At 39.3% G+C, this 24,523-nt stretch overlaps 2 protein-coding genes across 4 annotated transcripts in view; one reads left to right on the top strand and one right to left on the bottom strand.

Annotated features, from left to right (window-relative positions):
* Nucleotides 1-24,523, bottom strand: part of LOC124150623 — a 32,662-nt gene that overhangs the window by 5,698 nt on the left and 2,441 nt on the right. Inside the window, exon 1 of one of the 3 annotated variants that reach the window (XM_046522586.2) lies at nucleotides 18,591-18,797. The exons of 1 other annotated variant lie outside the window; for it this stretch is intronic. The gene's annotated coding sequence lies outside the window, so the exon portion shown is untranslated. Of the gene's footprint in view, nucleotides 1-12,016; nucleotides 12,429-18,590; nucleotides 18,798-24,523 lie in introns of those variants that run through there. One more of the 3 variants, XM_046522593.2, reaches the window with a different exon arrangement.
* Nucleotides 22,202-22,822, top strand: LOC125376053 (splicing factor 3A subunit 2-like). Its single transcript, XM_048387523.1, has one exon. It carries the CDS (start codon nucleotides 22,202-22,204, stop codon nucleotides 22,820-22,822), a length of 621 nt encoding a protein of 206 aa, XP_048243480.1.

Here is a 24,523-nt window from a genome sequence, read left to right as displayed (position 1 = left end):
TAAGTCTCAGTGAGTAAGGAGGTGTGTAACTTACCTATACACGTTATAGCATGGGAGAGCAAAAACAGAACAGAAGTATATTTATAAAGGCTTGGGCTACTGATCCATGTTTTACATTTACAAACTATAAAGACTAAAACAAAAAACCCGAAACATGTATAAAAGGCGGAGGGAGATCAACAATAATACCTCTTATGACAAACATGATTTTATATGTTTTGCGATGTACATTATCACGGTTTTACTGTAACAGCTAAGTAACAGATGCAATTTAAAATAACATGGAGTTTTGTTGTAATATTTAGCAATATATTTAATTCTGTAATTCTTTAATTTTGGACATATTAAAAAATGATATTCATCTTCAATAGCCGCAATTTTAACTAGCTTACAAAAGTAACAATATCTAGAATCTCTATCGATATTTGTACACCTTCCAATTTCAATTTTCAACTTATGAACAGATACTCTTATCATAGGAAAATATTTTCCTATGTATCGTGTTATATTTTGTCTTCGGAATGTCCACCATAAACGATCTGGAATGACTTAACCAGTCCTTTGATGGCGAAGCCTTGATTGAATAATGGCTTAGCTGTAGGCAACATGGGTAATGGAGATGCTGTCTTGCTCGACATGAAGGAGAATTTCGGGATGGGAAAATCGAAATCATCCATCTTTCCATACAGCCTAGGTTGCCCTCACTCTGAATTTCGATACATATTTTCAAGTCACAAACTCACTTTCGTATGCAAAAAGAAACAAATCAGATTTGAGAGGAGCACAATCTATACCCATAGGGATGCCTTCTAAATGTGCTATGCCCAAATTGGACAGAGGTATTGTCAATCAGGAAACCAGCAACTCACATATTTGGGCAGCTGAGTATTTCTGAGTAGCGGTACTTTCTGTTTCAACAATTTGACAACGTCCATTAAATATTGTGGTAGCATTAAATTTCCTTAACTTCTTTCTTGAAAACAAAACCCATGCTGTTTTAGAATGTAAATTCTCTCTCTGTTTATCACGAGAGATAGTTGTGTAAAAGGTGGAATTATTTTTATGCTTGAACATTTGGTTCTGGTCTGAGAAAAATTCTATACTTCAAGTAAAACTTTTTAATTTTTCAAGATCCCCATGTAATTAAATCCACTTGTCTCATGCATTTGCTGATAGTGTTGAATTAAGCCTTGCTTTATTTATGTCAGAATTAATGACAAGGATTTGGGTGAAACATTTGCTGGGCCCTGCAATATATATCTCTTCAAATGGATTTCGTTGAAGCTGAGGAATAGAATATAAAGGTGGAATGGATTTATTCTTAGTAAATCCACGAGAAGGTTGTAATACTTCATGATTGTCACGTGTTCTTTTAAGACAAATGACTGGCTTTGTATGTTGGGTCAGAAGATAACCCACCAATGCCAAGTTCCTTGTAAAGACATAATGTTGATTGCAAATGGAAGGGTGTTTTTGCCAAATAAACTGTTAGTTTCAGTTTTGTTTTGTAAGTACAATATTACACCAAATCCAAAATAATTATTACTCACACTATTACTATAAGCGTTACATATACCATTTATTTCATGTGGCAAATATAATCAAGACCTTCTTATTCACTTTTGTGAATACATGTAGTAGTATTGAATGCTTTCTAAGAACCTTGCTGTTTCTCATAGCAGATACTCTAGTATAATAGGTTTTCAAACACATGAACTATTGATTTTATATGTTATGGCAATTATAAGACAGCTGAAGACGGCCCAGAAGGATGCTCTATGAACTGGTTCAGTAATTCAATTGTGTAATAGCTAATCAAAAATCAGTTTCGGTTTTCCAAGAGATTATTTCGCCAATATCCACGGTTAACTAAAATAAAAACTCTTTTGTATATGAAAAACACGTATTATCATCCAAAACTGGCTCCCACAGGAGATATCGCTAGGGTGAGATCAAGCAATATCTACACCGTGATCACTTGCTTGATAACGGTGTTAGAACCTACACCGAAACGTCGGTCTTAATTGTAATGAAGAAGTTGTTCATCCATAAATTCCTATCCTTACTTAGTACTCCAACTTCTAAATGCCTATCAAAGAAACCATGTTTTAGTAATTATGCTATTTCACAACAGCTAACCAGCAATTTCGTTCTTTTAGTCAGGAACGGTGTAACACCGCTTCAACCTTTTCCTAAAACGATGGATATAAGAAAATATCATTATGACATTCACATGCTACAAAATCACAAGGGGTCTATTTGCGACGTACCTTGCAATCACATCGACACATTCTCTTCCGTCATTGTATTTCTCTCCCACAAGAACAATTTCATATGAACAGTGTTCTTGAAACATAAGCACTCGCGCCTGTTCAGGATTATGTGTGTACAACGTAACACACAGAGCAGGAGGACATTAATCCCAGCATACATTAGCTGGATTAGCTGCACGTGGTGTACGTCCAGATCTATATTACATGTGCAACCAGCCATCCGCAAATCGCCACATAACACAAGAGTTACTGACGTTGACGTAATGCGCTTGCTATATCTTAAAGTCAAACAATAGAACTTCAACCACACGCTTGTGCGATGTCAGGATTTAACGGGATTATTGATGTCTATGACATAGCTTTTCTCTCGCAACAGGTATTAACTCAAAACAGTACACTACGTGTTCAATATGATTATCGTCTTTCAAACATTCAGCTCATGTGAAATGAGAACACCTTTACTGTTAGAGGTTAGGAAACACGTACACTGGGCGTCATTGTTGAGGGGTTGGATAATAAGATATAAATCGTCGCATTTTCAACTTGCAAGAATTCAGCTGCATCTAAGCCACTGATTGCGTTAAGGCGTGTGTTTTGGGCAGTTTTTGTTCTATCACTTTCAGTCTGGTTCTTTCCATGTTTTAAATAGTCGTCAATTTTTATAAAAAAATAACATTCAATCAGCGTGACATAAGCATACAACACGTTCTTCAACTGTTAATCACATTGTCAATATACTCAGACCTTCAGACGCATATGTTCATGTTTGACACCGTGTATACCTATATAACCGTCAATAAGGACGCTGAGTATGAATATACATTCACACTTTAGCTGGTTATGCGAAATTTAAAAAAAATAGTTTTGTAATCACGTTCCTAATGCTAAGGATAAGAAACCTTGTTTGTTTATGTTCCCACTGATCAAACAACAGTGGAAGAGACCAAGGTCCCTCTTTCGGTAGCGGGGAGGGGTAGCCTGGTGGTTGAAGCGTTCGCTCGTTACGCCGAAGGCCCTGGTTTGCTTCCACACATGGGTACAAAGTGTTAAGCCCATTGTTAAAGGCGGCGAAAATCCCAACCCATTCACAATCTTCCGTTGAAACTAAACGAAAGCCGCGAGTGGACAAGGTAGTATAGGGTAGGTACCCTGCCACAAGATCTACATAATTTGAGTATACGACAAAACCTGTAGAAAGTGCCAGGGAAGATATCCGATGAATGAGAACTAAACTTTGTTCCTTTGAACAACTGTATATATGACAACAATAAATACATAGGTAAGCGTAAAAGGTGTGTCAAAAAGGCATTTTTAAAAGGTTTAATGAACCTTTTCTTCCAACATTTAAACATGAGCTAGTCTTTGATCAACAGATGTACATAAACCCGTTACAAAAATATGGTAAACATTCATGTTTGGTCAAGGAGTTGCTCATTTTTATTTGGATTTTAAAGAACGAACATTGTTTTCAATCATTTCAGACATATTTCTTCATTTTACTGTGTCAGAAGTAAAAACTTGCAAGTGTAAGAAAGAAACAAGGCTATTATAATAGCTCCTACGATTCCAGTTAGTCGAAACGGGGAAGTGATCCTACCTCCTCCTGTATCAATACATCCGCGATTCTTTACACATGTCAGCTGTAAAGTTGATGGGTGTACATCTGTCGTGTGCTATTGTCCAGGAAACAAACCGTCTAGACTTGTTCTGTACTTATAGGTGTACACACGTTATAGCATGAGAATATATAAAAGAGAACAAAACTTTTTCATAAAGAGAAATAAAATCACAGGTGATGTCATCATTTAAATGGACCATTATTCTAACAAATATGTCCCTTTGAACATTTGTTTAAAGAGACTAGAAGTTATGAGTACGACTTTTTGCGGAGATCTGATGAATTCGATTCCTGTGTATTGTGCAGACAAAGAATGGAAGCCACAACTCGTAAACAAAAGTTTTTATAAGTCGACGATTATTCTCTTTCGTTTTGGCATTCAAATACCAGTCGGGCTATGCGAAAGACACTAAAAGACACGACATCCTATTCAAGAGAGACTGTTCCTTTTCTTTAGTCAAGATGCGATTACAGAATCTCTGTGTTTGTGAAGTAACCGTACTACGAGATGGAGACACGTCTGGAGGTTGTCTTAAGTCATACAGTCAAACAATAGTGGGAATGCTGTATCAATGAAATCTCAGAATGAATGAGACATGGTTTGACAGCATCACTCCTTGCCATCCCTACTTGTCCCTTTGCTGTGCTTTGTTGTTGTTTGTTTGTTTGTTGTTTAACGCCGCACTCAGCAATATTCCAGCTATATGACGTCGGTCGGTAAATAATCAAGTCTGAACCAGACAATCCAGTGACTGACATCATGAGCATCGATCCAAACAACTGGGACACGATGACATGCATGAACAAAGTCAGCGTGCCTGACCACCAGATCCCGTTAGTCGCCTTTTACGACAAGCATAGTCGCCTTTTATGGTAAGCATGGGTTGCTGAAGACTAATTCTACCCCGGAATCTTCACGGTACCCCTGCTGTACTAGTCAGATTGAAAATACAATTTTGAAAGAAAAGGAGACGTTAGTCAAAGGTGATGTGGTGGGGTGAAATGTTTTTTAACGTCGCATTCAAGATTATTGCATTTATTTATCGTATATATATTACGAGCATGTACTTGTGTGTGTGGCTGCTTGTACTAGTCCGGACTTTATAGTGCTAGCCAATTGAGATACAATGCCGCCACTTAACATGACTACTGACTCCGAGCCGACCAGTCCTCGCTTTATCCCTTTATTGCCGCGCGCCAAGCGGGGTAACAAGAGCACTTTTAAACCTCTTTTGGTTTGACGCGTCCGGGGATCGAACCACCGACCTTAAGCACCCTGGTCAGAGCCTTCAGAGGTGCTATCCACAAGGAAACGGAGGCGGTCGTTAGTCAAAGGGAACTTGATATACAGACAGAATGGCTAAATGGTTCTACGTCACAATCGGCATTTCCCATGTTATTGTTCGTATCAATAATCGATATCGGCATTGATTGATTGAATAATAGTCGTCAAATACATAGCGTTATTAACGTCGAGCCTTTTCCTTCTCTGTCCTCCTTAATGCTAAGTCGGGATTGAAGGTGTGTCATAATTGGCGTACATGAGAGAAACCCTGATACAAAGTCCAGATTGTCCCGCTGCTCGGGCGATCACGGCTGGAGGAGATAGTAAAATAACAATTTATTTTGCTAAACAATGTGTCCATGTTTTGATAATTGATTATTCATTTCCGGAGGCATCAGATAAAAGATTCTAAAAGGCAATAATGTATTTTTGTACCTATATTATTAATAGTAATAACTATACATTATTTAGAATTACTCTTGAGACAGTTCAAGTTTATGCATACGTTCTTTGATAACGACATCGATGCACATTAACAGTTTTTAACACGCTAATGTGCATGCATAAGAACATATGCTCATCGCATAAACATGTGTGATGTATAATTATCACCCCCCAAACTGTAAATGTTTTAAAACGTTTTCATTTGCGATAAGAAGTTGGTGAATTATAACACGAGACATTCGCTGTATTTATTATACACCTTTCAATACGGTTTGTTATCGAGTAAAACTCGATATTTACAAGCAGGTAGTGACTTGGGTTTAACCCCGGATTGAACAGTATACTAGTGAACAGTATCACGACGTGTCAGTTGGATGTGGGAAGAGAGACGTTAAGTTCCACTTTGCTGAAACCGACGCACACGTATGGTGCTGACGGGGCTGTCGGGTAGCCTAGTGGTTAAAGCGCTCGCTCGTCACGCCGAAGACCCGGGTTCGATTCCAGACATGGGTACAATGTGTGAAGCCCATGTCTGGTGTCCCCCGCCGTGATATGGCTGGAATATTGCTAAAAGCGGCGTAAAACCAAACTCACTCACTGATGGTGCTGACAAACCTAGAAACTCAACCAGCACGAACCGGAAATCGAACCCAAGATCAAAGGTTCCTAGCATGCCTAAGGGATGCAACTCTACACAGCGAAATTTTAAATACAGATACCAAAGAGTACATCAATGTTCCAGTGTATTATACAGAATCATTTTCACTGCCATCTATGATATCGATAATTAGTGCGGTCGGTAGCCCAGTGGTCAAAGCGTCTCTCGTCAGGCAGAGTACCTGAGTTTAATTCCCCACATCGGTACACGTTTCAGCCAATTTTTGGCGTCACCAGTCGTTATACTGCTGGAATATTGTTAAATGCGGCGTAAAACCATACTCACTTACCCATATAAAAAATTGCATTTGAGAACAATCTGCAACTGACTATAGACCAAAAACATGAACATGCTGAAATAATGTTTTTTGAACATGTACTACATGCTCAGTCTTCGAAACGTGGACCTCATAGTCCTGATATTGGTGCGTGACACGAGTCACGTTCTTGTCCTGCGTTACAAGCTGCCTATGAATTACAATATTTACCCTGCCAGATGTTTGATAGGAACAGATATATTCAAGACGCATCATCGCCTCGTGCCGCCGACCCCGTATTGTACCCAACACAAAGGAATATATTTAATTTCCAAACGAGTAGCGAACCTTGCTACAATACTGATAATAACATATAAACGTCACCGGAGAACATCTGTGATTAATCGTGCAAACAATATTTCATAGATAAGATTTGAATTACTATCAATACCTGTATGACGGCGCACGAAGGGTACAAAAGACATATTTATATCATTGTGGATCATATTATATCTACATGTATAAGATAAAGTAGTTATAGCAATATACAGGAAACCATCTCTTATTCTTATACACACACAGATACATATTTATAAGTATACGTGTTCATGCACGAATACATATTTTTACAAATTGATAGTGATTTATAAACACAGCATCATGCTGGAATCGCACAATCGACTCTGCCTTTAGCAGAGATTTCTTATTTCCTTCTTTTCGCAACCATCTCATGTCATCACTGATTTTCACTGATCCAGTCATATAGTGTCACACGCTATCTTGCCTTTTTCTCCCGATGAAATCTGACCGCTTCCGTGGTCTAGTGGTAGAGCGTCCACCCGGAGAGCGGAAGGTCCAATACCAAAAGACGTTAAAAGATTGTACTTGTTGTTACCCTGTCTGGCGCTCTGCATTAATGGGCTAAACCAAGGACTGGTCGGGTCGGAGTCAGTATACTGTGTCTGAGTGGGGTATTCAAGTTAAACTGTAGCCTAGTATCTCTGTGAGCTAGCACTTTAAATCGGCATCTGTCCGAACGAGTACAAGCAGCCACACACGCACGTGCATGCACGTCGCTTTATAAGTGCAATAATCTTGGACGCGACGTTAAACCTAATTTCACCTCACCTCACCGATGAAATCTGTTTGGGCAGATAATCGAGACTGGTGTTCACTGGTGTTGACGTTGTATATAGATTATGATTATGGATTATGGTTGTATTGGTATTATTGATACAGCTGTATGCGGATATATACCTGAATGTTTTATGTATACATTGAATTACACCTGGGTTCGAGACCAGACATGCAAGAAATAACACATGCTTGTAAGGGTCGACTGAAATCATGTATGATCTCATTATTTGTCATCGCACCTCGACTACAGAGCACGGCTGGTCTGGATCGGAACTGATTTCGTACATACCAGTTTGATGTAGCTTTAATACAGATGACAGCATCGATAAACACACATGTCCTTAAATTTCATGTGCATTTAAATATGCACTTCAACACCCCTTTCATATATAATCTGGCTGCAATGGTTATCTGATAACTTATATCGATGGAAGAGCCTGACATGAGTTGCTAAACTCTACGGACTAGCTAGTTACTGTTTCACACGCTTCCTTTTCATTGATATGGTATGGTCTGTGTTTGTTTGTTTATTTGTTGTTTAACGCCGCACTCAGCGATATTCCAGCTATATGACGGCGGTCTCTAAATACTCAAGTCTGGACCACACAAGCCAGTGATTGACATCATGAGCATCGATCCACGCAATTGGGGTGAGGTGACATGCGTCAACCAAGTCAGCGAGCCTGACCACCTGATCCCGTTAGTTGCCTCTTACGACAAGCAGATTCGCCTTTTACAGTACGCATGGGTTGCTGTAGACGTTTTCTACCCCGGATCTTCACGGGTCGTATTGTTTGTGAGCAGGTATGAATCTCATGTACATGAATTTATTTAATTACCAATGATACTGACTGGATGCTTGATGTAACATACTCTATACACGGTGTGTTTCCGAAGATAACCTTTTCATACGTCGTTATTACAGACATTGACGGTCTTTACGTCCTGTCTTCACGGAGTATGCAAGCATGCAAGCTTTTTCTGCAATTTCCTATTCCTGTGAGAGAGGTTAACTGATAGATTTCTTTTATCTGTTGTTTAACGCCGCACTCAGCAATATTCCAGCTGTATGACGGCGGTCTGTAAATAATCGAGTTTGGACCAGACAAACCAGTGCGCACCGATCCACGCAATTGGGGTGTGGTGGTATGCAACCAACCTCCGACCCTGACCACCCGATTTATTTAGTCGCCTCTTACATATGTTGCTGGGGACAGGGTCTTACTGGAATCCCCACTGCTCTCGTTGATAGAGAAACCTTGGCAGTCAAGAATCTATAACATTTGGTTCGTTCTGTTTGCCAGAGATAAACATTTATTAACAGCCGTATTCGGCCATTTAATCGCAGGGAAATAACTGCGGTATAGTGGTGAACCAGCAGTGTTGTATTCAATGTATAATATTATTCATACAACAACCAATAAATCGCCAGTTATGCCTTTTTGTCCGACGTAAAATCTATTTAGCATAAATCAGAGCCATTGCTGGAATATTCTGGCAGTGGATCATAGTATGAATTAACATATCAGTTGTTACTCTATTGCCTCCTATCAACAGATTACCACGAAAGATTTGCGGGTCGTGATAACATAACTGTAATAGTGTCGTGGAATGTGTGTCTGGATAACTGATAAGTGTTCTTATAGTAATGGTTGGTTGGTTGTTTTGTTGTTTTACGCCGCACTCAGCAATATTCCAGCTATATGACGGCGGTCTGTAAATAATCGAGTCTGGACCAGACAATCCAGTGATTAATATCATGAGCATCGATCCACGCAATTGGGATCGATGACATGCATCAACCGAGTCAGCGAGCCTGACCATCCGATCCCGTTAGTCGCCTTTTACGACAAGCATAGTCGCCTTTTACGGCAAGCATGGGTTGCTGAAGACCTATTCTACCCCGGAATCTTCACGGGTACACAATACTTGTACTGGGCGTCATTACGATACAATCATACATTTAAGCTTGTTTGTTTGTTTGTTTGTTGTTTAAAGTCGCCATCAGCGGTATTACAGGTATAACGTTTTCACCTGTAAATTGTTTTGACCAGTGATTGATATCATGAGCAACCCCCACACCGTCGGGGCACGATAACACGCAGTGAAGTCAGCGGGCCTGACCACCCGATCCCTTTAGTCGCCTTTTACGACAAGCATAGTCACCTTTTACGGCAAGCATTGGTTGGTGAAGACCTATTCATGCCGGATCTTCACGGGTCTCTTATAGTAATGGGATATCTGGAGGCACTATATAATGGTAGATTGTGCTCAGCAATTTCACCATTAACGTTAATGATGTTATTACCACCTCCGCGGTGTAGGGGATAGTGAACAGGGCGTCGTCCCAGAGAGCGTCTGTTCGATCCTCTAGCCGCGTTTTACCAAATGAAGTTAAAAATGGTACTTGTTGTTACCCTGCCTGTCGTTCAGAATTAAGGAGATAAAACACGGGCTGATCGTCTCGGAGTCAGTAAGCTGTGAAACCCACGAGCACAGTTTGAAGCCGACGAACCGAGGTTCAATGCCGCTCAGGCTCTGGACCTTACTTGTTCCGAGAGTAGAATCATATTGAAGCTTAAAAGAAGGGTATACCGAATCGGAATATATACTACTCAAAAGAAGTTAAGGATCACCCGATTCTTTCATAATGGTAAAATAAATCTGTCATGACATGAGAGATTACCTATAGTAATATGAAAGAATCCGGTGATCCTTAACTTCTTTTGAGTAGTATATACTGAACAAAGATGTTAGAGATCATGGCTATTTTGAGGATATGTTTTACAAATCCCTCAAAATATTCATGAATCAGGGGGCATGGGTGGTCCAGTCGTCTGCGGCGCCGCGATACGCTGTGCAGAGTTGCGTCCCTTGGGTACGCCAGAAACCTATGATTGTAGGTTCGATTCCCGGTTCGCCCCGATTATGTTTCTAGGTTTGTCAGCACCATACCCGTGCTCGTGGGTTTCACCGAAGTGGTAAACGTCTGAGACATGCATCACTTCTGGTTTTCCTCCCACATTAAGCTGACACGCCGCGATATAACTGGAATACTGTTAAAAGTGGTGTTAAACCCAACTCACTCACTCACTCACTCACTCATGAATCATAAACCTTTTTGTTCAGTATGAAACGAGTTACTCAATATATCATGTTAGAGATTATATACAAAACTGAAAGGTTGAGAGGTTTGTCGTGTAGCTTATTGGTTAAGGCGTCCGCTACTCACACAAGACCGTGGTACGATTCCCCAGGGGACAAACGAAAAGACAAAATGACCTCCGGCTTAAGGGTCATTCAAAAGGACAATGGTTAATCAACTGTTGGTTTGAGTATAGTACTCAATACAAATATAATTTACAAATACAAGGACCAAAGTAGTAAATTCGATATACCCCTAACCCCTTTTAATGTATATAAGGTATATGCATTGATACTAACGATATATACATTCAGATATATTGATCGTAACCTTACATGCATTCAGATAATATTGATCCTAACCATATATATATTCAGATAATATTGATAATAACGATATATCTATTCAGATAATATTGATCCTAACCATATATGTATTCAGATAATATTGATCCTAACGATATATCTATTCAGATAATATTGATCCTAACCATATATGTATTCAGATAATATTGACCCTAACCATATATACATTCAGAAAACATTTACCCTAACGATATATGCATTGGGATACTATTAATCCTGTCGATGAATGAATGAATGAACGAATGATAATATTGATCTTTTTATAATGTCATCCAATAATATATTTCTTCCATAGAAAATTGTTGACTTACCTTACCTCTATTACCTGCTTTACAACTAAACACACCCTTAACTACTTTTGTATTTCCATTTCTCCCTTATAACTAAATCAATATAAATAAACGACAATATAATAACTAGCATGGTTATAACATATCTGGTAAACAATCATAATATTTCCTATCCTTATCATGAACACAATTAAGGGTTTAACATTAAAACCTTGACTAATAGTCTTTTTAAAAAAAACAACCTTGATAGGAAAGAATGATTTTCGCTTCAATAATAATCCATAATGATACTTATCTTCAACAACATCGCTTATGTTTTTATCAGTTTTGTTTTGTTTCGAAAATAATCCTAAAAATTTCCCAAAGTCACGTCAAGCTGTCGTTATCATAAAAACTAAAGTGCTGCAAATTAATGGCACGCACCGTTTTGTGATGAGACGATTATGTCTTTTGAGATATGCCTGAGGCATGAAGCCATAGCAAGATATACCGATACAAGATCAACACTAACAGCACCGAGTCAAGGAAGTGGGTAAAACACATACCTCCTAATTTGTTGCGTGTCCATCGTGACCTATCTCCCCAGATGAAATGTACCCTTTAACTGGCCAGTATACATGCTTGGGTTATGACACAAGGTAGTATTTGACAGCTTCGAGAGGCACCTCTCCCCGCGTCTGCTTAGCCGGTTACGAGTGTGATTGAAGACTTAACTGCCGTCTGACAGTCATTGACAACAACATTGTTAACTCTTGTATGTCCAAACCACCAAGAACGCCATGGCCGACTGATGGGAATGAAATATTTTTCTTTTCACTATATCCCGTAAGGTTGGTATCCATCTTGCAATGGGAAAAAACAGCTTTCGAACGATATGCTACACTCTTGGTAAAAATATCCCACCGAAAATAAGTCGGTCGATAACAGAGTTCGATCATTTCTCGACAGGCATAGAGTTAACACAGCACAGCTCTGTTCTTTATGCAGCTACGCTTTATTAGCTTCGTTCAGATCGAGCGCCGCATGCAATATGACGAAATGGCGTTCTGATTTCTTATATGTTGAGTGATGAATGATAGTTTTTATCTTTTTGACATTGCACAGACATTGGAAACATGGATCACTGACAATACTGCCAGTTCATATGACGTTTTATCATCGTGTGTTCCATGACTTGGAGAAATATAGCCAACCACGAGAAGGTCAACGGTGTTACAAGATTTGCTATAGCCGGACACACGGTGAAGGATCACCCAATTACTGCTTGCATAACCCAAAGATAGAAACTAAACACATTAGCGTGATATTTATTATGTCTAAATTACAGGAAAGGACACCAGCAAATATATTAGCCGCATGTTTCAGAGTAATGATTTCACAAATGATTGCAAATTTGCTTCTTGGCTGTATACATCCCACATGTTGCCATAGTAACCGCTACAGTCCACAGTGTAGATCATATGATCCCCATAAGAAACGCCTATCCTTATCCACAGTGAGTGAATTAGTGAATTCGGTTTAAAGCCGCTTTGGAGAGTATATCAGTTATATCGCGGCCTGTCAGCTTAATGTGGGAAGAAAGCCCGAAGTGATGCAGGTCTCAGACGTTTACCAATTTGGTGAAACTTAAGAGCACGAGTATGGTGCTGACAAACCGGGAAACATAATCGGGCCCAACCGGGATTCGAACCCACAATCACAGGTTTCTAAAGTGTCCAAAGGACACAACTCTGCACAGCAAATTGCAGCGGCTAAGGCGACTGGGCCACCCGTGCTCACTCTTATCGAGTTAATTTTGTATTAATTAGTTGTATGAACTTGTATCTCTTACATCAAACATATTTAAAGCAACGTTTGGGGGCACGGGTGGCCCAGTCGCCTAAGGCGCCGCGATTCGCTGTGCACAGTTGCGTCCCTTGGGCACGCCAGAAACCTATCATTGTGGGTTCGAATCCCGGTTCGCCCCGATTATGTTTCTAGGTTTGTCAGCACCATACCCGTGCTCGTGGGTTTCACCAAAGTGGTAAACGTCTGAGACCTTCATCACTTCGGGTTTTCCTCCCACATTAAGCTGACACGCCGTGATTTGACTGTAATACTGTTAAAAGCGGCGTTAAACCCAACTCACTCACTCACTAAAGCAACGTTTACGTTGTTGTTTTTTGCAGCAAGCGATGTATCCCCAGGACGAAACCCACCAGTAATTGAAATAACTCAGTCTAGTATCCAGGCCATTGTGTTTCAATTAAACAAAAACTGACCACTCAACGTTGGATAGGGAAAGTCAGATATGTCATTCGATTTAAATATACGCTTGACATATCATTGATGTTTGTTTAATGCCACACCCAGCAGTATTCCAGCGATGTGACGGCGGTCTGTAAATAATAGAGTCAGAACAAGACAATCGATGGCTTGACATCATGCGCATCTATCTAAGGGAAACGAGGACATGCATCAACCAAGTCAGCGAGCCTGACCACCCGATCCCGTTAGTCGCCTCTTACGACAAACATGGGTTGCTAAAGGCCTTCACGGGTGGATATATTTATGAGAATCAGTTTTGAGTATTATAGAAAGAAATATTTTGAGTGGGTTATTATATTAATAATAACATAGATATAATCATAAATGCCTCCTACCATAACCTCCAGGAAACGTTTAAGTCTAAATATATTAAGAATATACTTCAAATACCTTGATCTCACCCTAAAGTACAAGCTTAGAGAACCAATGCAACCATATAAATTCAGATTTTTCCAATGAATACAATAAACATTGAGTTCAAGATTTAAGTGTCTAAAGGATCATAAATAATTTTTTTATAACATCACTCTATTGTTGGAACCGTGATTTCCCACAAACAGTTTCAGTCTAATAACTGAAACCCGCATATAAACATAAACTATTCCATTGTGAGTGATTCCTTCATCATGTGCGTCACGTGTGGTGCACATGGCATCTCGGACTGCACGTGCAACCGCCTGTTTCATATCTACACAGGTGTTGTTGGCTGTGTCTACGCGCCGGCTCTTGGTCGGCGTTGAATTATTTATATCAAACAAAGACCACAAAAAAAGAGTTGTCGTGAAAATAACACATTTTGGCATTCCGCTATATATATATATATATATATATATATATATATATATATATATATATATATATATCAATATCAATCTTGTACCTTATATAATTTTTTTATCATATTTTACTTTGGAGTATTTTTGCATTTAACAATTACTTAATGTCATATCTATACGTTTTAATGTACACTAGCGGTCTTTTATGCAACGTATTCCAGCTAACACCTATTCAAAACTTTATCTTGGGTGACTGTGATAAGATCTAAATGAATCGGAAATCCAAGGGATTATAGCCAAACCGATTAAGGGCAGGTAATGAAATGGCTTCTTGTATGCAGCTAAAAGTCATATATTCAGAGACGGTAGAATATTTGAACAATGATGACACGCACGCCCGTCAAGGTCACGCTGTACATCGGCGAAACTTGTACCTCACATAATATACACGAACACGGCGCCCTGCCACAGCTACAAGGGATCAGCATGTATTATAATGCAATACACATATCCCCGTATCCCAGCGTCAGTTATTCGCGTAGACAACAAACATTCTTTTGTCAAACGCTGGTAAATAGAAAAGTAACGCATTAACATTGAAACTAATAATGCCGTGTTTGTTGGACGTGTATGTACACTTTGTACCAGTGGTATGCTGCGATAAGACGATATTCGTTGCTTTTGAGGAGTTGTTTGGTAAACGCTGCCGGCTAATATCTGTGTCGTTAATAGCACAACACGACATTGAGAAGTTAAATAGCTATGTTTTGTATACAGAAACTAATCAACTATTTGTCTCACAACATCACTTAAAATTAAGCATTCCTAGGCTGTCTGTTCTGACAATGTTTCCTTCGATCATTTGAATAATATTATACAGTTGCGTCCCTTAGTTTTGCTAGGATAATGTTCCTTTTTTCGATTGCCAAGTTCGCCCTGATTATGATCCTTGGTTTTGTAGGACCATATATATTCACGCTCGTTAGTTACTGTGTTCGTGAATCCAACAGTGCTATAAAACACTTACTCACTCATCGAACAGAACGGGATACAGGTGGAAAAGTCGTCTGAGGCCCACAGTTCGCTCTGCAGAGTTGCATCCCTCAGACGTGCCAGAAATCGTTGGTTATCGGTTCGAATCCCGGTTCGCCCTGATTGAGAGTCTAGTTTTTTCTAGCACCATACCTGTTCTCGTGGGTTTCACCAATGTGATAACTACACTCACACAACTTTTGTTTGCATGTTTACCTTGAGCAGATTTTTTGCTCCATAATTGATTATTATTTATAATTTATTAAATAGTTAATTTCAGCCACATCTTTACGTTGTTGTTGGACATAGTACGTGTACGATACCATATCTGTCAACATTTCCTGAAACACGTCATCTTTGAGTATATATTGCATCTACCATTACGGACTAACAGCTGACCATATGGGTGAATTGTCATTTAGAAGTCACTGCCATTCCTTGAATGTATAACTGCAAGAGTGAGCGGGTATAGTTTTACGCCGCTTTTAGTCATATCGCAGTAATGTCACGGCGGTCGACACCAGCAATCAGCTTCAAACAGTTTAACCATGTTGGGAATCGAGCTGGTTATGCGGCTTGACGAGCGAACGCATTCACCACTAGACTACCCCACAGCTACAAGATTTCCAAAGAGAACGATCCCTTCTGTCGCGCCAAGAAAACATCCTCGTTCATGTATTGTTCCTTTCACCAATGTCTAGCTTTCACCAAGAATGAGTGAGTAAGTGAGTTTAGTTTTACGCCGCTTTTAGCAATATTCCAGCAACATCACGGCGGGGGACACCAGAAATGGGCTTCACACATTGTACCCACGTCGGGAATCGAACCCGGGTCTTCGGCGTGACGACGAATGCGTTAACCACTGGGCTACCCGACGCCCCTTTCAACAAGAGAATATTTACTCACATAAATGATTACAACTGCAATTTTTTTATATCAAATGATGATCTTTTTATCTTTTTATTGTTGCTATCGAGAATTCCATTTGGTTCATCATACTTGTCATCTACGCACTCATTGTGGTAACAAGGGCTAAACAGGGTTTTTGTTCTTGTGAAATGACTCGGAGTATCTATCTTCAACATATACGCTTTTGAAGTGTCCATTAAAACTTTGCGTGCCAGTCAAAAGCTGTTAAAGAAAATTTTTATTTACTCGCTGTCTGTCAAAACTCCGATATATACTACTTTATTAGAAAGCACTTAACGTAATCTTATAACTCGTATGTAAAAAGGGTTCTATGTGAACAAAGTAACTATTTACTTATATCAATATAACCTATATCAGAGGGCCGACCCCAACAAACAGCTTCACTTTGATCTCGTAATGTACTGGTTTCAAGCTCAGACACTCAACAGCGAAATGCATTGGTTCTCTGTTTGTACGATCACGCAAAGAATCAGAAATATATGTACGAGCTCCTTGTAAAGCGGTGTTTGAATATTACATTACGTGATAGTGACATGGTTACAAAATGTAACTTTTAATTCTCATATCCTTATGTGTTAAACTGTCACCGACATTGTAATATGTTGACCGTATACGTAAGTGGATACTAGTTAAAACATTGAAAAAGGACCTTTTGTATTGAATGCATAGTATGCATTGCCAGCGTTGTATTTAACCATGGATAGACACCTGTGTACATACTTGTACATGTATTTGCAATCATGTCATGTTTTCATTGGATAAGAAGCGAGTCAATGTAAATGATTTCAATTAGATACGGATTCGTGTCACAAAACGAATGCTGTTGATTGTTGATTGATATTTACATACCACCGAGAAGCCTGCGATCTGATGACAACACCAGCTAGTTATACCAATATCACAATCTCAATCGGGTGACAGGGCGTTCTAAATCTCTGCCCCTTTATTATGGAATGCTAATCCACAGGAACTCAAATGTGCAGAGATCTTAGAATCATTCCGGAGAATGTTGAAAATCTGCCTCTTCGTCGAAGCATTTCCAGTCAAATAATTATTAAAAGTTCATATATGTTATCCTTTCGTCTATTTCGTTTCAACTGTAGATCCTTTCGTCAAGCGAGTGTGTGTGTGTGTGTGTGTGTGTGTGTGTGTGTGTGTGTGTGTGTGTGTTTGTGTGTGTGTGTGTGTGTTTATGTATGAATGATTTTTATTTCCTCCATTAGTATCGGAGAGTACAAACATGGAAATTAATTAATCAGTATGTACATGCATGATAACAGATATGTTTATAATCAGCCTACAGATAGAGAATAGACGTAAGCTGCCATGAGCTTATTTCTTGGCTGACTATGCTTACGAATTGAGCCCCTGTACCGAGTGTCATCTCCCCTACACGATGCGTAATGCCCCCAAGTAGTGTCACAACTCTCACTTCGTTGTCTGTACAATCTTCTATTTTAAGATATTGGTTAAGGCACAGTAAATCAAACAGTTTCTGATAGAGGATATTTCCTTCTTGCACTAGACTGTCGCAGTTTATTAACTGGTGCAGTACAACATCGTTACATTCTTCTCCACACATCATTGATGTGTATCAGTTTATCATATTCATCAGTTTATCATATTGATCAGTTTATCATGAAATACGTACGTACGTATGTATGTACGTATGTATGAATATACCTGCTGTCTTGTTATTCCATTTCCACATGTTCAGTGTCATAACTTGATCATTCAATTGTGGAATTGTCTTCACACGTGAGAATATTAACTAAGATTACACCGCCTGATGTGATTATGAATACGTGCAAACAATGACCCTCACTATGTTCATATATGTCCCCATTTCATGAAATCTAAACAATAATCAACATGTGTTTACAAACCGCTATAATATAGCATCTTACAAAGTGATATCATGTTCCTTAAGGCTCGTGACAGCATGACGTACATACCTCATTCTTCACAAGCCTCTATTTTAAATTGAGAGATATAAACAGAAGATAAATATGTATTCAATATGCAAACCAATCGATAACACAATAAATACACGAATATAATAGGCCCTACCTACCAACAAGCGTGTGCTGCCACCGGTCTACCGTCCATGTTGGAACCTACGCCCTGCATTGATATGCCTAGTTGTGGTCCAACCATGTATACAAAAGTCCTTATATATTTCGTGTTGAAGTCAAGGCGAGCAATATTTGCCGAGTCAATTGGTGAAAGTGACAGCTCACTCTTACAGTGCTACCATCGGTAGGGACCGTCTGCGGGAAGGTTCATGTTCGTCAAACTGTCTTACAAGAGGCTAGAGGCTTGGGTAATAGATAGAAACCAGAACAGAGCCAAGTGGTCACATACCGTATTCGACGTAATAAGCGCCTCGCTCTAATAAGCGCCCACGGCGATATTTGCTAATATATTGGCTAGTGAACAATCCAAATAAGCACCCCTTCCGATTGATCAATGTACACAAGACCTATGTATTCGTGTATAATACGCACTCGTGTGTAATATGCACCCTCAATTATGGGCAATTAAATTCTGGAAAAATATATCTGTCGTATATAAACATTTCAGGCTGTCAGCATAAACCACGAAATCTATCTTTCAACTCTGTTTTTTTCACCAAAGTGATATTCTAATAAGAGCCTCCTATTTATAATTTTGAGAGCGCCCTGGGCGCTTATAACGTCGAATACGGTATACCTCCATACTGCAAGGTTGTATTGGGTTAAGTCAATAGGATATTGATCTGAATATTGTTTTTCATGAAATGACAAAACTCGATATATTTCTCCTTAACCATTTTTACATTTGGCTGTGTAGCTAAATCCGGTTTTAGAACACAACCTTACTACATTCAAGCTCTTATCTGTGCGTCCCGGATATTTAAGCTTGTCGTCTTGATAAGGCATGATATTTATAGGAAGTCATATTTTAAACTTTTGTTGACATTATTTTCATTTTCCGTCACGATATCTACATATAACTGTTTATGGTTGGAACCTGTGCTGACCGTTAACCACCTGTTGTATGTGGAGTATGAAATGAGGCTGACACACTCAGGGATAAAATCTCTGATTAACATTCTCTTGGTGTTGTGCATTGTTACATGGAAACGAGAGTATATAAAAGCCTTATCTCCATCAAAACACTTATTTCCATAGATTGTGTTTAAGTGGTATTTGACCCAGTTAACGCGATCAATTATGGAGATCGATTGGTATAAGTCCTATCGCTAAGCTAGACGTGTGTCAAGTAATCTATAGGGCTACTTCGCGGCTTTATACTATTAAGCATTGCCACAAAAAGTTAAAAAAATTAATTAGCAGTTCCAGCTGAAACGACCAATCTGTTTTTTGTTTTTTTCTACACAATTATAATTCTTTTAGCTATCATGAGTTTCAGGGAACCTTTTGAAATGTCCGAGAAGAAACGTTATTACTGCAGTGTCTGAAAGGAACGTTACTGCAGTGTCTGAGACGAAACGTTACTGCAGTGTCTGAGAGGAAACGTTACTGTAGTGTCTGAGACGAAATGTTACTGCAGTGTCTGAGATGAAACGTTACTGCAGTGTCTTAGACGAAACGTTACTGTAGTGTCTGAGACGAAACGTTACTGCAGTGTCTGAGACGAAACGTTACTGCATTGTCTGAGACGAAACGTTACTGTAGTGTCTGAGACGAAACGTTACTGCAGTGTCTGAGACGAAACGTTACTGTAGTGTCTGAGACGAAACGTTACTGCAGTGTCTGAGATGAAACGTTACTGTAGTATCTGAGAAGAAACGTGGCTGTAGTGTCTTAGGAGAAATGTGATTCCAATAGCTAAAAAGAAACGTGACTGCAATATCTAAGAATAAACGTGTCTGCAATAGCTAAGAAGAAACGTGATTGCAATAGCTCAGAAGAAACGTAACTGCAGTGTCTGAGAAGAAACGTAACTGCAGTGTCTGATAAGAAACGTGACTGCAGTGTCTTAAAAGAAACGTGGCCGTGGTGCCTTAGAAGAATGGTGACTGCAGTGTCTGAGAGGAAACGTGGCTGTAGTGCCTTAGAAGAAAGGTGACTGCAGTGTCTCAGAAGACAAGTGGCTGTAGTGCATTAGAAGAAAGGATTGCAGTGTCTAAGAAGAAACGTGGCTGTAGTGCCTTAGAAGAAAGGTGACTGCAGTGTCTAAGAAGAAACGTGGCTGTAGTGCCTTAGAGGAAAGGTGACTGCAGTGTCTGAGAGGAAACTGACATTCAATGCTGAACTGTTAATTGATTACACTAATTACACAGCGACATTGCCAGGCACTGATTACAACGTCTCTCCCCATACTGAAAAATGGCACCGTCTTTTATGATCCTGAAAAACTTTAGGGCATGCTACATTAAAACAAAATTCGTCCATAAATATCGATTGTGTATCTATACAGCGTTCATTATTTTACTGTTTATATGTATTTTAACCTCGTGCAAACTCTACTCGAAATTAATCATCATTGATATCGTAAGACTATTCGAATCGAAATCTGCTATTGGAATATTGTTAAAAAGTAATTCGCCGACAGCGATACTGTCACGACTTGTCCCCATATTGAGGACAAGGGCCATGCAGGCTTCATAATGGGACACCCAGTAATGATTAATGCCAGAGCAAATATAATGTCCCCCTTGTCTGCCCCTTGTTGTACTACAGCAGCTGTTGAGTGCACTCAGCTTTAAGAGGACATATGAGGATATCATACAACGTCACGAACCTCAGGGTTATGAGTGCGGTGAGCGCGAACACTTGGCGGGTGTACCACCTCTAGTGTTACGTTCATGCTGTAAGAAACATTCTGTTTCTGTAGAACAATCTCTTGTCACTCTATGAGTGTGTGAGGGGCTGTGGGGTAGCTGAGTGGTTAAAGCGTTCGCTCGTCACGGCGAAGACCCTGGTTCAATTCCCCAATAGGTACAATATGTGAAGCTCATTTGTCATCTGCCTTTATATCTCCTGGGAAAAAGAAAGTATATACCCATGTTTGATGGTGGTAAGAATAAAACAAACAAGAAATGGTTATTCGATGGTATTTGGTACTGGTATCATAGTTGTATTTTGGATCTTAAGTTGGCAGCGTTACGGCGACTGTTTTCAGCCCTGTGACGTTTTGATAAAAAATGTAATAATTGTTTTGTCAAATCAAATTTTCAAGTGAACACTTTCTTTTGCCCGGCAGTTTACTTTCGTTATATCACGCCGTTTCAGCCCATACTGGGAGGAAAGCCCAAAGTGCAGGTAGAAGGCAGGCGTCAGTGTTTGTTTTCCGTGATACCTATGGGTATCAACAAACATAGTCAGCGCGCATCCTGGATTTGAAGCCTGCGGATCGCGATACAGCTAGGGGACGCAACTCAGGGATCCACGTCTGACATACATAGACTTTGTTACGTAGATCTTATCACCGTTCATTCTGTTTGTGTTTTCAAAAGTGGGATTTTATGTACAGTAAACTACGTTTATAACGAACACGCTTATAACGAACAGTCGGATAGAACGAATTTTTCTTGTTGTCCTGGCCATTTGCTGTATATATGCTCATAACGAACAAAGGTTAGTTGGCCCTTTGAATTCATATTAACGGTAGTTTATTGTACAAGTGAATGCATTTGTTAAACCACTTCGGCATTGTTCCTTAAAATAAATAGGCCATATGCCAATTGAAATAGTCCACGTGCCAATGGAAATAGCCCATGTGCCAATGGAAATAGTCCATGTGCCAATGGAAATAGCCCATGTGCCAATGGAAATAGTCCATGTGCCAATGGAAATAGTCCACGTGCCAATGGAAATAGCCCACGTGCCAATGGAAATAGCACATGTGCCAATGGAAATAGTCCACGTGCCAATGGAAATAGTCCACGTGCCAATGGAAATAGGCCATGTGCCAATGGAAATAGTCCATGTGCCAATGGAAATAGTCCACGTGCCAATGGAAATAGCCCATGTGCCAATGGAAATAGTCCATGTGCCGATGGAAATAGTCCACGTGCCAATGGAAATAGTCCATATGCCAATGGAAATAGCCCATGTGCCAATGGAAATAGTCCACGTGCCAATGGAAATAGTCCACGTGCCAATGGAAATAGCCCATGTGCCAATGGAAATAGTCCATGTGCCAATGGAAATAGCCCATGTGCCAATGGAAATAGTCCATGTGCCAATGGAAATAGTCCACGTGCCAATGGAAATAGGCCATGTGCCAATGGAAATAGTCCACGTGACATTGGAAACAGGCCATTTGCCAATGGAAATAGTCCATATGCCAATTTAAATAGCCCATGTGCCAATGGAAATAGGCCATGTGCCAATGGAAATAGGCCATGTGTCAATGGAATATAAAACGTCAACGACAGAGAATAACAGGTCTCGATTATCTGCCCAAACATACTTGGCGTAAGAGACAAACAGTGAAGCACAAAATACGAATGGATCACTGAAATTCAGTGGTGGCACGAGGTGTTCGGTCACAAACAATATTATTATTTATGATATATATGGCGTAACTTTGTTACTTTGCATCCATCTACAAAGATGTATCAATATTGATCCCCCGTCGCTATTAATTCAGCATGAAAAGTCTCTGTTCGTAAGAACAAAGTATAATACCTTTGATCAATTTATTTGTTTCTTATCTTTTATGTCGATAAAAAAATTCTCAGTATACGCTAACTTCAACGGGGTTTATAATCACCAGCAAATAGGTCAGTTGTAATAGGTCATATATTGTGTATGTGACAATAGTTAATGTTAAATTATTATTAGGCAAACGAAATGCTTTGAGAAGAAGTTTTAAATGTTTACAATACGTCAGATTTGTGAGTGAAACCGCAGGCATTAGAAGTTCTGGCAGTACTTCGAGTTATCCGTACTTCTAGACAAACGGAGTGGCGGTATAGGATCAAGTGCCGATACGGTTTATATCGGTTCAATAAAGTTACATCGTCTTATACATGTCGAGTAACTGAGTTCTAGTTATCGAGGTTTCATCTTACTTATGGTGTATTGTGACCTCTGACCTGAGTTTGCAAAGGAAAGCATTTTACACTCGTATGTAACTATATTACGTAAATCTTAGAGAAAAGTGAGTCTCGATTATCCGGCTAAACAGGTTCCATCGGGCGTAAAACGCAACATAATGGTGAAAATTAAATGCACTGTTCAGTGATGTACGGTGGCCAATAAGGGACATGGAGTCTGTTTTTCCATATTTTGATATTTCACTTACATTTATCGTAACCTTTCGCAAATTAACACGATTTGTCTTACAAATATGTGATAAATCATGAGTAAAGAAGATATTGAGTCGCTGAAAAATGAAACGAAAATGTCAAAAACTAAAATGAAAATGTCAAAAACACAAAACGAAAATGTCAAAAACTAAAATGAAAATACAGAAAACTATTTCCACCGCGGTGTAAATATTATCACCGCGGTGGAAATAGTTTTCACCTCGGTGGAAATATTATCACCGCGTTGGAAATGGTTTTCTGTATTTTCATTTTAGTTTTTGACCTTTTCGTTTTGGTTTTTGACATTTCCATTTTAGTTTTTGACATTTTCACTTCACATTTCAGCGACTCAAAAGCTACTAAAAGTACATTTTCTATGTTTTCGGATGTTTTTATACATGATTTATCACATATTTGTATGGCAGATTCTGTTAATTTGCAAAAGGTTAAGATAAAAGTAAGTTAAACATCAAAATATTGAAAAACAGACTCCATGTCCCTTATGGGCCACCGTAGTGATGCTATACGTAGCACCCGCCACTCAACAGTTTGCATAAAAACTGACACCATACATCGGTGCTCCTGCCATGCGACCATCGAGTCTAAACTAGACAATCAAGTGACACTAAAGCGCATTTACTGTTTTTGTTGCAACAAAAAACGGTACGTTCATTTTAATTACGTCTGCTGCGCACAAGTGCAATGATTATGTTGCTCACAAATACAGAGCAACGTCTAAGAAA

This window comes from Haliotis rufescens, unplaced genomic scaffold (genome assembly GCF_023055435.1).
Source record: "Haliotis rufescens isolate VD_foot unplaced genomic scaffold, xgHalRufe1.0.p SCAF_1, whole genome shotgun sequence".
NCBI classification, from domain to species: domain Eukaryota; kingdom Metazoa; phylum Mollusca; class Gastropoda; order Lepetellida; family Haliotidae; genus Haliotis; species Haliotis rufescens.
This window is presented reverse-complemented; position numbering and strand designations above follow the sequence as displayed.

Bases quoted from the DNA above. Each gene is read 5' to 3' on its own strand.
- LOC125376053 (XM_048387523.1), top strand. From the start codon at position 22,202: ATGCCAATTGAAATAGTCCACGTGCCAATGGAAATAGCCCATGTGCCA.